We start from the raw sequence: 17,803 nt of genomic DNA, 5'->3' as shown, positions 1-17,803 counted from the left end.
ACACCTTCTCAGTGAAGGTCATGAATGCTTGCTAAGGTACAAAGAATCAATGATTAACTGTACTGAACAGTGGAGGGGCATCAGCCAGACCCAATGGGGTTGGTTGTCCCCGGACATATAGTTAATGCAGTTCTCCCACCTGTGAGAGGTGAAACAGTTCAGGTAGGCTGTCTCTGATGAAAAAAAAATATTCAGCAGCTTTAGGTTTCTGTATCTTGCCACAGGATTGCATATGGAGGAAGGGAGAATTGATGGGGTGTCAATTTGACAATGTGTCTTGTCAGCATCCAAGGAAAGTTGGGAATGTTGGAACACTGAGCCGACATTAGTTCTACTGTCTGGGAAAAGAGCAGATTGGGAGATTGTTTGAACATTAAGCATTGGGATATTGGGAATTACCTCTGGGATACTGACCACTTAAGGTTGTTGTACCTGGTGGTGGTGATGGAGACAGGCTCCCACGATCTATTAAATGCTCCAAATGGCTTGCAGCTCAAATAGCCTCTGACAACCAAGTCCAGCTCCTGGCCTTCACGTGTGGCTTAGCTACTACGTCTGGGGGAATTGTTTATACTGACAGGAGAGGGGGCAAAGGTAGGTTATTAGCACCTTAAAACCAGTTGCTTCGGGCAGATGGTGCTTGTCAGCATTGGTTGGCAGCTCATTTAGGAGAAGGAAAACTCTGATCTCAAACCTCCACTGCATTTCAGCTGTACCCACTCATGGGGAAGGCTTCGGGTGTATATCCCGAGGAAAAAATCCGGAGCTGGAGTCCCTGAGGCAGTCCCACACTGAGTTCAATGCTGACCGGCAACTCCTGCGACCCTGCTGGTACCAAACTGTATCAGTCTCTGCCGTTCCTTTGGGTTCATCAGATGCGTGGAGAGGGGGAGCTTGCTACATGGGCAACAGCTCGCTCTGCATATTGTACAGCCCAGGCTTGCATATCTAGGCAGCTAGGACACAATATCCATTGTCAACTGTGACCAACAGAGGCCTTCACCTCACCTCACTGACCACTGCCATACTTGGTATTGAAGCCAGAGACTGGAACACCAGAACATTGTACACCGGTTGACGGAGGAGTGGGTGATGGGCGGCGGTGAGAAGGTGGGTCGGCGGGTGAGAGGGTGGCGGGTGAGGGGGTTAGCGGGTGGGTGATTGGATGAGCGAGTTCTTATGCCTCTGCAACAGCCGCCACGTTTGGACAGCTCTGAAACATTGGCATTCAGTTTAGATTTGCACCAGGACTGTCAGTAAAGCTAGGAGGTAGAAGTTTTGACACAGACCTTTATGTAAATACATTAAATACAATTTCACTCACCTGGAAACGCGCGTGGCACTAATAAATTAAATAAAAAATAGACGTGACGATGAAGTGCGTCGGGCTGACATATAAAAAGGGAGAGTCTTTTCCTCGTTCCAAGTATAGAGTAAAAATGAACAAAAAAAGTCAAAGAATGTTCCAGAACAATGACAGAACATTGCACAAGTTAAATAAATACAGTAATTGTCCATTTACAAAAGAAACACTGAAAGGTTTGAAACCATTCAATGCGTTAACAGCAAAGCCTGATTTACATGTACAACAAGAATTAAACTGGCCATACTTCACACGAGGACTCCCTCAGGCTACCGTGGTTTCAGCATGAGATGTGCTGAGGGTAGAGGGAGGGGAGAGCAGGGGCATTAGAAGGTTGCCGAGGGAGGGGGAAGTGATCTACAACAGGGAGAGGGACGATTTCCTCCGCAGTTACCCTGTTTTATCAGCCAGAGGAGAGGCCCCTGTCGTGCTGTTCTCCTGGTCCCGGTGTGATGCACAAGGCAATCTCGGGGACTGGGGACAGCTGACCAGGCCGTTGCCTCTGCTTCCCTGCGGGAACCCACTCCACCCCCTCGGACAACAGGACCCCGTGCTCCGGAGACAAAACTTCCCTAAACGGGAGAGTCCTTGGGACACACGCATGCTCAATATCGATATAAATAAAACCAAGGTTCCGCTGCGCACGGCACTGGTGAGGAGTGGGGGAGGTATTAAATGTAACCAGTCAGTGACAGCACCTCAACAATACTCCGTGGCCAATTGAATTTGTACCTGGGGCAGCCCAGCCCGAGCTGCGGGGGGTTAAGGCAGCAGTCAGTGGCCACATGAGGGGGAGCGACGAGAGTGGGTGAGGCTGCGCCAAGCCCCAGGCAGAGGCTAACTTACATCTACGCCTTGCTCCAGACTTAGCTGGTTTTAGCACCGCACTCTCTTTGGAGCCTGTGGCCAGAACCCATCCCCATCGCTCCTGAACCCGCGGCGCCCAGGGACCCGACCATCTAGCTCCAGGGGCCAGAACAGCACCGAGCGATCCCAGAGCAGGGCGAAGTACAGAGTAAAGCTCCCGCTACACCGACCCGTCACACGCTCTCAGGTCAGGGAGAGCAGGAGTCAGGTACGGAGAAGAGCCCCCGGCGGTCTGCGGACAGCTGAAGTGACAATTTCGAAGAGCTAGTCGCTGTTCCCGGTTGCCCTTTACTCGTGCCCCTCTCAAGACTGCTGTCCAGGTACAGTGGGTGGGAGGGGGTGGGGTTGGGAGATGTCCAATTCTAAATGGTTCGGGCAGGCAACGGGTTTGAAAAATAAAGTTCAAGGTCTTCAGCACGGATGCCTTTGAAATTCACACACACACATACTCACACTCACACGAATAAAACCCCAGCCTCGGAGAGGGAGTATGGGAGCAGGGTCGTTCTATTTACATCCCGAACCGAATGACGCTTTAAACCGGTGTGGACCTTCTCCATCAGCGTGCACCCTGCCAGCCACCTGAACAAGCCAGACAGGCTCTGCACTGTAGGGGCCCCGAGCTCTGATCTGGAACCCACAGAGTAACAGGAGAACAAAAAACAAGGCAGCGTCGCAATCGTGATCTCGGAGTCTCTCTGGGCTCTCGCCTGCTCGTCCTCGACACGAAGAAAGTCTTTTGCTCTCAGCAATCGGATGAGGTTTGCTTGCTCGTTGCTCCTTCCTGTGATGGTGCACACACCCCGACAGCTGCTCAACCCAACACTCAGAATCTGCGGAGGAACAAGTCCCACTGAGTCAGAGCTGGGAACAGACCCTTCGGCCCATCGTCGCGGTGCACACACCCCGACAGCTGCTCAACCCAACACTCACTAGGGCTAAGTTACAGTGGCCAGTCAACCCACTGCTCGTGATATGGGAGGAAATTGGAGCACCAAGTGCCGAAGGGAAAGTAACATGCACGATCAAAGCACCAGGCATTCAACCTGTGTCAATCTTCCCTCACACACGCCCCGGGACGGACCCTCACATGTAGCTCCCCCCATCTCCCCATTCAACCCGTGTCGTTCGGTCAAAACTTCCCTCGCAGACGCCCTGGAACAAACCCTCACGCGTGACTGCTCAAACACTCCACATAACTTCCCCTCACACAGGCCCGCGACGCCCCCGTCCGCCGCGGTCTCGAAGCGTGCTCACCTGCTGAGTGCTGTTAGCATGAATACGTCCGGATTGATGGGGTGTCGGCCCGCGGAGTCCCTGAGGCGGCACCTGTACCGACAAGAGGGGCGGCGTTAACTCCGAGTGCAATCTGTTTTTAATTAATTAATTTTTTAAATGAGTTTCTACAAAGCAACAAAAAATACAGTGCAAAACAAACATGTCTAATATACAATTCATAACAATAAAGAAAAAGCACCCAAAATAAAATCATATAAAGTTAGTATCCTCCCCACCCTCCCACTACGCAACTCCAAACCAACCATTTCGGTGTAAAGAAAGTTAAACAGAGCTTTCGTCACCACAGAGCTGTAAATATAAAAAAAAAGTATATTGCCGACTACCTAACCTATAATATATTTCACATGAAAAAAACCGTAAAACTTAACCAGAAGAAAAAAGCTGAAAGCAAGGGAATAAAATACAAAAAAAAGATAAACCTTTAATCCAAAGAGGAATTATGAAAATATTCAAGAAAAGGTCCCCACACTTTATGGAACTTCATGTCCGAATTAAGAAGTGAATAATGAACCTTTTCAATGTCTAAGCAGGACATAATGTCTCTAAGCCATTGAGAAGAGTGGGTGGGGCAACATCTCTCCACCTAAGAAGAACTATAATTTAGCCAGAAGAGAGGCAAAAGATAATGTTCGACGTTTAGTCGGAGGCAAATGCATGCCAACTTCACCCGAAGTGCCAAAAAGAGCAATCAAAGGGTTGGGTTCTAAACGGCAATTAAGAATATGGGATGCAATCTGTTTCTGCTCCACTTCGTGGCGATGTGCCTGGAGTCACTGAACACAGACCCGGGTTGTCTGCGGCCCACTGATCAAGGACCTATCTACAGTAATCCCATTTACCAGCACTTGGTCTGTGGTCTTTGACAATTCAAATACTTATGTTGTGAGAGTCGATCTGGTGACTCTATGCACTCTCTCCAGTGTGATCACGGTCTTCCTATGGTGTGGCAACCAGATCGTATGCAGTACTCCAGCTGAGGCCAGAGCAACGCTTCAGAAAGCTATATCACGACCATCCTGTGCTAATGTTCTAAAAAACATCTCGTATCCGATCTTCATCACTTTATCCGTGTGCCCTCTCCTTCACCAGTGATCCTCTCAATGCCCTTCTTTGCTGCTGCTAGTGCCTCCCCCTGCAGGCCCATAAGAACATAAGAAATAGGAGCAGGAGTAGGCCATCCGGCCCACTGAGTCTGCCCCACCATTCACGGCTGATCTGTCCGTAAACTCAGCTCCATCTACCTGCCTTTTCCCCATAACCCTTAATTCCCTTACTATGTAAAAACCTATCTAACTGTTTCTTAAATATATTTAGTGAAGAAGCCTCAACTGCCTCCCTGGGCAGAGAATTCCACAGATTCACCACTCTCTGGGAAAAACAGTTCTCCTCATCTCTGTCCTAAACCTTCCCCACTGAATCTTGAGGCAATGTCCCTGAGTTCTAGTCTCACCTACCAACGGAAACAACTTTCCTACTTCTGTCTTACCTATCCAGATCAGTGACAGTAGCCAGAAGTGGGTTCGAGCCCCTTTCCTGTTGTTAGCAGATATACACAACAAGCCTGCCCAACACCGAAACCTTGGAGGGGGATGTGGTGTTGAATTCTTCTCAGGTTGACATGGAAAATTCCCTGAGTCCTGCCAGTACCAAGTCCTCAGCCAGTATCACTACTGAGTGATATTCTGCTTTCTGCTGTGGGGCCACTGACTTACACAGTACTGCACTTTGATTTAAGTGTTCAGGGGCTGTGGAGTTAGTGCAGGAAAGCAGCACTGAGGTAGAATTTAAAAACGCAAACACGAGGAAATCTGCAGATGCTGGAAATTCAAGTAACACACACAAAGTGCTGGTGGAACGCAGCAGGCCAGGCAGCATCTATAGGAAGAGGTACAGTCGACGTTTCGGGCCGAGACCCTTTGTCGGGACTAACTGAAAGAAGAGAGAGTAAGAGATTTGAAAGTGGGAGGGGGAAGGGGAGGGGGAGATCGAAATGACAGGAGGAGACAGGAGTGGGAGGGATGGAGCTAAGAGCTGGAAAGTTGATTGGCAAAAGGGATACAAGGCTTGTGAAGGGAGAAGATCATGGGACGGGAGGCCTAAGGAGAAAGAAAGGAGGAGGAGAGCCCCGAGGAAGATGGAGGGCAGGCAAGGAGTTATAGTGAGAGGGACAGAGGGAGAAAAAAGAGGAAAGAAAGGGGAGAAAAATAAAAAAATAATAAATAAATAAGAGTTGGGGTAAGAAGGGGAGGAGGAGCATTAACGGAAGTTGGAGAAGACAATGTTCATGCCATCAGGTTGGAGGCTACCCAGACGGAATATAAGGTGTTGTTCCTCCAACCTGAGTGTGGCTTCATCTTTACAGTAGAGCAGGCCGTGGATAGACATATCAGAATGGGAATGGGATGTGGAATTAAAATGTGTGGCCACAGGGAGATCCTGCTTTCTCTGGCGGACAGAGCGTAGGTGTTCAGTTACAATCTCACTGGACGGTGTCTTCCTCTGTGTTCCTGCAGCGCCCCCAGCACAAACTATTCCATTCCCCCGGTTGGCCAGTCTCCATTGTGTCTACGGAGAGAAGTGGGCTGGGTGCGTCTGGTCAATGGCTGCCCCACTTACTGTCTGCCTGCACCTTCCGCAGCTGGACGCTCTGTGAAGCAATGGCTGCTGCCGTCACCCGGAAGTTGGCGGGGAGCGTTTCCGACGTGTCCGACGTCATATCACGCATCTCCTTTGCTCGGAACCGCTTGCGCCACGACGGGGCTCGACTGAAGTTCTTGGCGTCGCCCTGGAAATGATCGGAGGGGAAGGAGGAGAGGCTGCGTCACTGGTGACACACTGGAGCGGCAGGTAGTGCTGATGCCTCACAGTTCTAGTAGACCCACTCAGTCTGACCTTGCTGCTATCTACGTGGAGTCTGCACGTTCAACCTGTGACTATGAGCACATTGAGTGCCTCAGCCTGGACAGGACGGCACAAATCCTGCTCCTGGATTTGGGCGGGGGGGGGGGCGGTGGCGGTGGTCAGATTAGCTGAGTGTTTGTGGGTCTCTCCAGACCTTTGGGGTGGCTGATGTTAATAGTCCAGGTCATACAGCTTCCAGACAGGTCAGGGTTACTGTTGGTCAATAGACCAGGAACTTTCTACTGGGTCTGATGTCATGACATCGGGGAAAAAAAACCCTTTCCCCAAGATAATTTGTGAGGTTTCTCTGTCAAAACCAAGCCTTGCCCCTCATCTCCATTATTAAATCATCCACTTTAAGTATTTTTTTTAAGAAATTTCCAGAGTTGTACACCATGGCGCTTTCACACACTGAGTCCCCCCATCTACACTAATCCCATTATATTTTCTTTTCATTGCCTCCACCCAAATTTTACCAGTGACAATTTACAGTGACCAATTAACCTAACAACAGGCACGTCTGTGGGACGTGGAAGGGAACTGGAGCACCTTGGGGAAACCACATGTTCACAGGGAGAACATGCAAACTTCACACAGGCAGCACCAGAGGTCGGGATTGAACCAGGGTTGCTGAAACTCTGGTGAGATAGCTCCACCAGCCACACAGCTGTGCCGCCAACTTTATTGTGATCTCCAAAAACCTACTTTGTAAAATACAATGAGTACTTGTCCTTCTCTACATTCTCCACTCCCTTACAAACCATCAATACCAACATGTTTCAGACAGACCAGAATGTCAAGGATATCGCTCTACAGGAAGGCCACCACCTTTCAGAGAGACGACAGTGCGCTTTTCACGAAGCTAATGACCTTCGAGCAGACCAGTCAATGCTGGTCTCAATGTTGTCACTGAGACAGCCCACAGAGTAAGCTTCTTGGAGTGAACCTTGACAATGACCACCTCATCCCTTTCCAGACCTCTTTGGCAAATGCACATCCACAAGGAAGTGCACAACTGTCTCATCTGTACCAAAACCAGTGTGTGGTTGGACTGAGTTCTAGATCATGCATAAGGGATCTCACTGGGAGTCTCTCACGATCAGCCAGGAAAGATCTCATCTGTGGATCCCGGGAACGAGGCATCCTGCCAAATGACTGACAGTCTTCCCTGGGAAGTCATCCCACAGATCTCTGGACATTCTGTGCTGACCACTGCCTGATCGACAAATAGTCACAAGTATTTTTCTACTCTGGTGTCTCTATGGAGGACAGGTGGTGCTGGGCGGGACACAGGCCAGGCATCATGGGGACAGGGAGCACCTTAGTGTTTGCGTATTGCAGTCCCACGTGGTGCTTGATGCAGCGCCATCAGGTGGCCATCAGGATGAGGGCAATGTCAGGTACCAAAACCAAATCCTAATCCCAGTCTGGGCTTCAAGGCCCACTACTTTGTGATTCCACAACCCCCCTCCCCCCCCCCCCCAGTCCTGCTCCCACTCTCCAACCCACCAACTCAATGACTGAGCGATCAGCTGGGATTGCACCGACCTCTTCATGTCGTCTGTCTGTTCCTTGAAGCAAGAGGTTGTTGAATTCATTTTCCAATATCTGGCGAGCCTGTGGAGGCAAAAGACAGTTTTAGGAGCATGTAAGTAAGATGCTGCAGCTAGTCCAACCCCGCAGGAGGCTCCAAGAACTCGTCACCCCCCTCTCCAGCTTCAGGCAGCCGTGAAGGGCAGCTCCTAGACTTCACTGAAATGACTAGAACTAGAGGTGAAAGGTGAAAACCTGCAGGGGGGGGGAAGCTTCTTAACTCAGAGGTGTGAGAACGAGGAACGAGTTGCAAGTGGAAATGGTGGATCCAGCCTCGATTTCAATTATTAAGAGAAGTTTGGATAAATACATGAATGGGAGGGTTTCGGAGGGCCAGATGCAGGTCAATGGGGCTAGACAATAATAGTTCATCACAGACTAGATGGGCTGAAGGGCCTGTTTCTATGCTGTAAAAAAGACAAGTTGCATCCAGAGGAAAAGGTACAGACAAGATCATCAGGTGAAAGATCATTAACTCAAAACATCAACTCTATTTCTCTCTTCAAGAATCCAACCCAATCTCGTTTCTGACACCTTTTGTCCTTACTTCTCATTTCCAGAATGCTGCTTCTTTTTTCAGTTTTATCAGACTTGAGTAATTGACCTTGAATTGAATGGAATTTTGCTCTTTGTAAAAGGAGACGATTCTTTCAAGGTGCAAACATTACTTTGAAGGTCATCACAAGTTCAGGGAGGCGTTAGATTCCTGCGCCCTTGGCTAACCTGCCGTCAACCACTTGGTTCCCAGCGATGTGGGCTCCCACAACTCCTCAGGAACTGTTCCTGACAATCAACTCCAAACTCTAGCTGAGTCATTCTTCCATGTTTAGAAGGAAATCTTTTGATCTACTGCGTTGTATGAATTAAATTAATTTTACTGACTCTCAATTCTCCAACCTGATACTTCTTATATTCTGTTATAACACCTGACCATTCAGCCCATCTCATCTTTACGCATTTTCAATGCAATCCCAACAATCCACTAATTTCATGGGAATCTCTTTCTTGCCCGTGAACTCCAGCCTGATTCTCCCATCACACTCACCCCAGGGCAATCTATAGTAACCGATAAACCAGCACAACTTTGGGATGAGAGAGGAAACTGGAGCAGCCAGGAGGAATCCCATTAGTTCACGGAATGAACATGTGAAACTGCACACAGACAGTTCCCGAGGTCAGGATCAAACCCGGGTGGCTGGAACTGAGAGGCAGCAGCACTGTGGCTGTGCCACTGAGCCACCCCTTCTTTCTCTCCAAGGGTCCCACCATGTTCCTCTGAGTCCGCTGCTAAGTTGTCACCAGCTGAGAGCTCTCCCAGCTCACCAAACCTTGCCTGGACTTGGCAGGTACGTAAAAGGTGAACTATGTCCGTGCACGCAGTCCCATTCTGTTGCCTGTTCCCTAGACGGGACTGTGCACCAACTGCAGTGTGAGGGCACATGGTAGCGACCTGTGATCTCTCAGGCACTGCTATCAGTATTCCCCCATTCACGCTGAGGTCCCTTGTATATTCCAATCCCCTTTCCCTCCCCATCACCCACCATCAGCAGCTCCCAAAATCTCCAACCGCTTTCTAACCAATCAAAATGCTGGAAAAGATCTACACTGGGCTTTGCAACCATCTTTGGTGGGAGTGGGCGAGATCATCCACCACCCAGGTTTGACATTACTCCCATCCCCACCTCCCATGACCCCTGTCGGGGGCTGTCTGTCCACTTGGGGAAGGTCTGCAGCTGGCTTTCTCTCCTGTGCCACCTGGCCCTTGCCCTCCTACCCCACCACAGCCTTCTACAGCCTGCTCCCCAGCACAGCCGCGCCACAGCGAGGTTTCAGCACTCCGAGCATCACGTGTACCTGCGTGTTCTGCATTGGGATCTGCAGCAACAGCGCGATGTCGTTGTGATCGAAGGTGTCGTCCAGGGCGATGAGAGCCCCGTGCACCCCACTCTCCTGAAGGTTATTGCTGTATTCCTTCAGCCCGATCGCCTGGACCCACGCCATCATCCGGTCATTTGTCCACACCATTACGTCTGCGGAGGACAGGAAAGGTCTGAGTGATGCCTTCGATGTTCCGATACGCCACACGGGGTCAGGGGATAAGGTCAAATGTAAAGGGGGACTAAAGTGGGGTAAATCTCCCTGTTACGGTTGGCATGGGGGTGAGCGAGTCTGCTGGGAGAGTTGGTAGCTGCAAGTCACTGTGACCGTATAGAAACTGGCTGAAGTTGGAGGGGTGTTGGGAGAATAATGCACGGGATTCGTGTCCAGTCAGTGAAAATATGTGCTTGGTATTCAGCTGGGTTTGAAGGGCTAGATTTGCTAGAAATGCTGAGATTTATACAGTGTAGACAGATTATTTTGTTTCCTCATCACATGGGAATGTTTCCAGGCGTTGGGGAAGACAGACCCTGGTAATATAACAAGCATTAGCACTGAATCCACAACACGAGACTAAGCTCGGCCCCACTGCCCCGGCGGGAGATGGCCACTCTCTCTGGGGATCTGCACGGCACTCACCCTTCACCTGTGACAAGCTCCCCTCCCGTTTGCTCTCCAGTTCCTTCTTGTCGTAGTTTAGCCGCTTCAGACACATGATGCCGTAGTGGAGACTGATCCTGCAACATAGAAACTCCACCATCAGAATGGCTCGGACCGGACTGAGAGGAGAGAGACCTCGAGTTACAGCCGGTGGTCACTCAGGGAAAGTGTGTCCTGGAGGACAGACTGTGGTCACTGAGGGTGGGGAGTTTCCTGGGGTACAGACTGTGGTCACTGAGGGTGGGTGTTTCCTGGGAGACAGACTGTGGTCACTGAGGGTGGGGAGTGTCTGAGGGTATAGAGTGTGGTCACTCAGGGAAATGTCCTGGGTGCTTGAAACTCACGCCAGGGTGACCGGATCTCATGGTTGGGTGACTGGAACTCACACCTGGGTGACTGAAACTCATGCCTGGGTGACCGGAACTCACGCCTGGGTATCTGGACTGCACGCCAGGGTGACCGGATCTCACACTAGGGTGGGGGTTGGGAGCTGATATTTGCCTTATGGGAAACACCTGTTCTGCTGTGGTCCCGTCCCACCGAGGTGGTGACTCCAGTGCAGTGAGCTCCCACAATCGGCGTGGCGAAGACATTGGTGTCAGAGTGGCAGGCTTTCTGAATGGCACACTGTCGCTTCTCTTCGTACCCAAAACTTTTCCTGCATGCGCTTGTCAGGACAGGAATAGGATGATGGCACAGAGGAATGAGTGGCTGAGGAGCTGGTGCAGGGGCAGAGTTTCAGATTTCTGCATCACTGGGATCTCTTCTTGGGAAGATATGACCTAAACAAAAAGGACGGGTTACACCCGAACCCGAGGGGGACCAGCATCCTTGCAGGCAGGTTTGTCAGAGATGTTGGAGAGGACTTAAACTAATTTGTCAGGAGGATGTGAACTGGAATGATAGGGCTGAAGATGGGGCACTTGGTACACAGGCTGATGCATTGTGTAGTGAGACTGTGAGGAAGGGCAGGCAGATGATAGGGCTAAATTGCAGTCAGTGTAGTGAGCTGAAGTGTAACATGGGGGCAAAATCGAAAAGGGTGATGAATACAGGATGGAAGGAATAAAGTAGATTATCTTCTAGCAGTTTGAGATCGGCAAGTGTGACATTATGGGCATCACTGAGTCGTGGCTGAAAGATCATTATTGAGAATTGGCATCCACGGATACACCTTGTATCGAAAGAACAGGCAGGTAGGCAGAGGGGGTGGAGTGGCTCTGGTGGTAAAAAATGAAATCAAATCCTTAGAACGAGATGGCATGGGATTGGAGATGTAGAATCCTTCTGGGTAGAGTTAAGAAACTGCAAGGGTAAAAAGACCCCGATGGGAGTCACATATATGCCTCTGTCAGTAGCCAGGATGTGGGATATATATTACAAAGGAAGATGGAAAAGGCATGTAATAAGGGCAATGTTACAATAGTCATGGGGGATTTCAATATGCAAGTAGATTGGGAAAATCAGGTTGGTGCTGGATCCCAGGAGAGGGAATTTGTAGAACACCTATAAGCTGGCTTTCTAGGGCAGCTTGTGGTTGAGTCCACTAGAGAAAAGACCCAATTCTGGATTGGGCTTTGTGTAATGAACCAGATATTGATTGGGGAGCTTAAGGTGCAGGAATCCTTAGGAGACAATGATCACAATATGAGAGAATTCACCCAGCAGTTTGAGAGGGTGAAGGTAAAGTCTGATGTATCAGTATTACAGTGGAGTAAAGGGAATTAGAGGCACGAGAGAGAGGAGCTGGCCAAAGTTGATTGGAAGGGGCATCAGCAGGGATGACAGCAGAACACCAATGATTGGAGTTTCTGCGGGGAAGGCACAGGATACATACATCCTAAAGATGGAGAAGCATTCTAAAGGGAGGAGGCAACCGTGGCTGACAAGGGAAGTCAAAGAAAGCATAAAAGCAAAAGAGAAGGCATATAATAAAGCAAAAATTAGTGGGAAGTTAGTAGAATGGGAAGCTTTTAAAAACCAACAGAAGGCAATTAAAAAGTCATAAGGAGAGAAAAGATGAAATATCAAGGTAAGCTAGCCAATAATATCGAAAGTTTTTTCAGATGTATAGACTAAAAGAGACGTGAAACTGAATACTGGACCACTGGAAAATGACACTGGAGAGGTAGTAGTGGGGGACAAAGAAATGGCAGATGAACTTAATTAAGTATTTTGTATCAGTCTTCACCATGGAAGACACTAGTAGTATGCCAGAAATTCAATAGTGTCAGGGGCAAATGTGAGTGCAGTTTATGTTACTATGGAGAAGGTGCTTGGGAAGCTGAAGGGTCTGAAGGTGGATAAGTCACCTGGGCCAGATGGACTACACACAGGGTTCTGAAAGAGGTGGCTGAAGAGAATGTGCAGGCATGAGTAATGATTTTTCGAGAATCACCAGATTCTGGAATGATTCCAGAGGACTGCAAAATTATAAATGTCACTCAGCTCCTTAAGAAGGGAGGGAGACAGAAGAAAGGAAATTATAGGCCAAATTCAGTGGTTGGGAGGATGTTGAAATCCATTATTAAGAATGAGGTTTTGGGGTACTTGGAGGCATATGATAAAGCAGGCCAAAGTCAGTATGGTTTGTTTAAGGGAAAATCTCGCCTGATGAATCTGTTGATAATTTTTGAGTGAACAACAGACAGGATAGACAAAGGAAAGTTAGTGGATGTTGTTTACTTGGATTTTGTTTTCTTTGACGAGGTGCCACATATGAAGCTGCTGAACAAGATAAGAGCCCATGGTATTACAGGAATGGTACTCACACAGATACAAGATTGGTTGATTGGCAGAAGGCAAAGAGTGGGAGTAATGGGGCCTATTCTGGCTGGTTGCTGGTGACTAGTAGTGTTTCACCGGAGTTGGTACTGGGACCGTTTCTTTTCACATTCTATGTCAACGATTTAGATGATGAAATTCAAGCAACATGCACAAAATTCTGGAGGAACTCAGCAGGCCAGGCAGCATCCATGGAAAAGAGTACAGTCAATGTTTTGGACCAGGACCCTTCATCAGGACTGGGAAAAGAAAGATGAGGAGCCCAAGTAAGAAAGTGGGGGGAGGGGAGGAAGAAACAGAAGGTGATAAGTGAAACCAGGAGAGGTGAAGTAAAGAGCTGGGAAGTTGATTGGTGGAAGATACAGGACTAGAGGAGGAATCTGATTAGAGAGGACAGAAGACCACGGAAAAAAAACAAAAAGGGGGAGGAGCACCAAAGGGAGGAGATAGGCAGATAAGGTGAGAGGGGGAAATCGGAATGGGGCATGGTGGGGTGGGGGGGGTGGAATCTCACTACTGGAAGCTTGTGCCATCAGGTTGGAGGCTACCCGGACGGAACATAAGGTGTTGCTCCTCCAACCAGAGTATGGCCTCATCATGGCAGTAAAGGGGGCCGTGGACAGAAATGTCGGCATGGAAATGGGAAGTGGAATTAAAATGGGTGGCCACTGAGAGATCTCACTTTTTCTGGCGAACAGAGCGAAGATGCTTGGCGAAGCAGTCTCCCAATCTGTGTCCCATCTCACTGATATACAGGAGGCCACACTGGGAACACCGGATACAGTAGATGACCGAAACAGACCCACAGGTGAAGTGTTGCCTCACCTGGAAGGACTGTTTGTGGCCCTGAATGGTAGTGAGGGAGAAGGTGTAGGGGCAGGTGTAGCACTTGTTCTGCTTGCCAGGATAAGCGCCAGGAAGGAGATCAGTGGGGAAGGACGAATGGACAAGGGAGTTGCATAGGGAGCGATCCCTGCGGAAATCAGAAAGTGGGGCGGGGTGCAGGGGGAGGGAAAAGATGTGCTTGGTGGTGGGATCCCGCTGGAGATGGAGGAAGTTATGGAGAAACCATAACTTAGATGCTGGAATTGATGGCTGTGTGGTCATGTTTGCAGACATATGAAGATAGGTGGAGGGGCAGGTAGTTTTGAGGAAGCAGGGTCTGCAGAAGGACTTAGATTGGGAATGGGCAAAGAAGTGGCAGATGGAATATAGTGTAGGGAAGTGTAAGGTCATGCACTTTGGTAGAAGAAATAAAGGTGTAGACTACTTTCTAAACAGGGAGAAAATTTTAAAAAATCAGAGGTGCAAGGACTTAGAAGACCTTGTGCAAGATTCCATAACGGTGAACTTGCAGGTTGAGTCAGTGGTAAGGAAGGCAAATGCAATGTTAGCATTCATTTCAAGAGGACTAGAATATAAGAGCAGGGATATAATGTTGAGGTTTTACAAAGAACTGGTGAGGCATCATTTGGAGTATTGTGAACAGTTTTGGGCCCCTTATCTTAGATAAGATTTTCTGGTATTGGAGACGGTGGAGAGGGTCGAGGAGGTATACGAGAATGATTCCAGGAATGAAAGGGTTAACACACGAGGAGCTTTTGATGGCTCTGGGCCTGTACTTGCTGGAGTTTAGAAGAATGAGGGGGGGTTCTCATTGAAATTTATTGAATATTGAAAGGCCTAGAAAGAGTGGATTTGGAGAGGATGTTTCCTATAGTGGGGGAGCTGAGGACCAGAGGGCACAGCCTCAGAATAAGAGGATATCCCTTTAGAACAGAGATGAGGGGCGATTTCTTTAGCCCAAGGGTGGCGTATCTGTGGAATTCATTGCCACAGGCAGCTGGGGAGGCCAAGTTATTGAGTATATTTAAAGCAGAGGTTGATAGGTTCTTGATTAGTTAGGGTGTCAAAGGTTACCGGGAGAAGGCAGGAGAATGGGGTTGAGAGACATAATAAATCAGCCATGATGGAACGGCAGGGCAGACTCAATGAGCCAAATAGCCTAATTCTGCTCCTGTGTCTTAGTTTTATGGTCTTTTCCTGAGCAGATTACACATTGGTGGTAAATCCCTCAGCGAGTTGAGGGGGTGGGGCAACACTGTCCTCACCGACTAATGTCACTCCAGCCAACCATCGAAGGGCTGCTGTGGGATCTTGCAGTGTAATCCGTAGCATCCTGGTGCATGCTGGTATCTGATTGTGGGAATATCTGCATCGGACTCACTTGGCAGTTCACACTGACAAATCAGGGGCACGGCCGTGTAGTGGTTAGTGTCGTGCCTCACAATGCCAGTGGTTAAGGTTCAATTACTGCCCCTGCCTCTAATGCGTTCGTACGTTCTCTGTGGGACGATGTGGGGTTTCCATGGGGTGCTTTGCTTTCTTCCCACATCCCAAAGAAGTCCGGGTTAGGGTTAGTGAGATGTGAACGTGCATGGTGACACTTGCACACCCCTGGACTGTGTTGGTTGTTGACGTACATAACGTGTATTTTGTGATGCACTCACGGACGAACGAAGCTGATCTTTGACGGGCTGGGACACAGAAGGACCCTAACCCACCCTGATGCCTGATCCCCAGCCCAGAAGTCAGCTCTCTTTCAACCTGGACCCCCGTGCACGTGGCAGATCTCCGACGTGGATCAGAGGAGCTCAGTTCACGTACGATGAGATCAATGCGCTCACCAGTGAGCCACGTGCCAAACATCGGGGTCTAGGAGTATCTAAGATTTACAGCCGCTCTTTATCAAAGACGTGGCCAAACCCACCGGTGCAGACGTTCACCATGGTCCCACTGGAAGGGCAATGAGGAAGCCCCAGGATTTGTATCGGGGTGCGGGTTGTGCACAGCAAGATCCCACGAGAGCCTCTGGACCACTGGCTGGAGTGTTGTCAGTGGGTGCGCTGACCACGCATCAGTAGGGTGGGGCAGTTCTCTGGGTGAAGAACGTTGAGGGGGCAGCACTGGGACAGCGTGGCTGAGAGTTTCAACCCCCGCCCCACCTGTGGAAACTGTCCACCATCTTCAGCTGGCCGCGAAGTTCTTTCTTGGTGAGATGGTCCAGCATGCGGGCGTCAACCAGAGACTCCATGAAGTAACTGCGGTACTGCGGCAAGCCAAGGCTGGGAAGCCAGTCGTTTCCCACCCACTCGTGGTTCATGTCTCCGTGGGCCAAGATCTGAGGGTGTCAAAATAAATAAAGTCTCACGTGAAGCCGGCCACTCTCAAGGTCCACGTGCCTACCCCGATTTTAATGATCAATGGCATGCCAAGGACCAGGTGATTGATGAGAATAACAACTGCTGCACAAACACAACGTGAAGAAACGTCAACCGGAGCTCCACAGGAATGGAATCAAACATCCGAAACTGGAACTACCAGGAGATATGGGGAAAGAGCAAGTCTGCAGGTTTTAAGATGCTTTTACAAAGGGAAATGGCTTCATGGAAAGAAGTCCAGAGTTTGGGAAGTTGCCAGTTGAAGGAGATACCAACAGCAAACTGATGGAAATCCGGCACAAGCAAGGCAGAACTGGGCAGAGACTGTGAGGCTAGAGGTGGTCACTGATTCAGTAAGTCTTTTCTGTACTGAACAGCCACTCTAACCTACCTCTCACAGCGGCTAACGCCAGCGACCAGCGTTTCCATAGCAGCTAGGAACTAAAGGTATTGGCCTTGTTTCAAGCATTTGGTTGGTCAAACACTTGCAGCTGGAATCCAGTAAATAATTTTAAAGCCCTATTAGATTAAAAACAAATGGAGAAAAAAAAATTGCCCAGAATAAATGTGAGGAATTTGGTCTCCAAATATCTCCAGTAAAACAACGTTCAAGCTTCAGGCAGCCTCTGGATTTTGCTGGACAGTGTTCGGAGCTTCCCAGGGTCACTGACTGCCTCCATGGGTCACCACTTCTGTTTGTATTTGGCCCCGGACGTCCCAGTATATGACCCTCCTCATCCACAAAATGCTGGAGGAACTCAGCTGGTCAGGCAACATCTATGGAGGAGAATAAGTCGACGATGTTTTGGGCCGAGACCCATCATCAGGCTGTGTCTCGTCATAAACATCACTTTCATCACCAAGTCTTGGCCCAAGACATCAACTGCTTATTCCCCTCCATAGATGCTGCCTGAGCTGCTGATCTTCCCCCAGCATTGTGTGTGTGTGTTGCTGAATCTCCACTCCCTCACCACAAACACCACCTCCACCATCCCAACCATTGTTTGGCCACTCATCCACCACACAAACCCCCACTTACCCATCCTCCAATGGACTGTCAATCAAACATTAAGCCCCACCCCCACACACCACCATGTTGACACGTTTGTCCATAAAAGAGAAGGTTTCAATGATTAATGTCCTGGGAAGGTTCCCAGTGATAGCCCGGAACTGTGCCCCATTCCTTGGGGCTCCAGGACAACCCTGCTGGCAGGATTGCCATCAGCTCCTGGAGAAT

At 49.3% G+C, this 17,803-nt stretch overlaps 1 protein-coding gene across 3 annotated transcripts in view; it reads right to left on the bottom strand.

Annotated features, from left to right (window-relative positions):
* Positions 1-1,328: 1,328 nt before the first annotated feature.
* Positions 1,329-17,803, bottom strand: part of LOC140205443 (liprin-alpha-3-like) — a 122,495-nt gene continuing 106,020 nt past the window's right edge. For 2 of the 3 annotated variants that reach the window (XM_072273048.1, XM_072273049.1), the window contains exons 21-27: positions 16,351-16,526; positions 10,541-10,638; positions 9,878-10,053; positions 7,979-8,047; positions 6,146-6,314; positions 3,488-3,559; positions 1,329-3,063 (exon numbers count right to left, since the gene is read on the bottom strand). In XM_072273048.1, coding sequence (XP_072129149.1) covers positions 3,501-3,559; positions 6,146-6,314; positions 7,979-8,047; positions 9,878-10,053; positions 10,541-10,638; positions 16,351-16,526 — 747 coding nt within the window. In that variant the 3' untranslated portion in view covers positions 1,329-3,063; positions 3,488-3,500. Of the gene's footprint in view, positions 3,064-3,487; positions 3,560-6,145; positions 6,315-7,978; positions 8,048-9,877; positions 10,054-10,540; positions 10,639-16,350; positions 16,527-17,803 lie in introns of those variants that run through there. The other variant, XM_072273050.1, reaches the window with a different exon arrangement.

The sequence above is a fragment of the Mobula birostris genome, chromosome 11 (genome assembly GCF_030028105.1).
Source record: "Mobula birostris isolate sMobBir1 chromosome 11, sMobBir1.hap1, whole genome shotgun sequence".
Taxonomy (NCBI): Eukaryota; Metazoa; Chordata; class Chondrichthyes; order Myliobatiformes; family Myliobatidae; genus Mobula; species Mobula birostris.
Note: the sequence above shows the minus strand (reverse complement) of the source record. Positions and strands in the feature narration are given on the sequence as shown.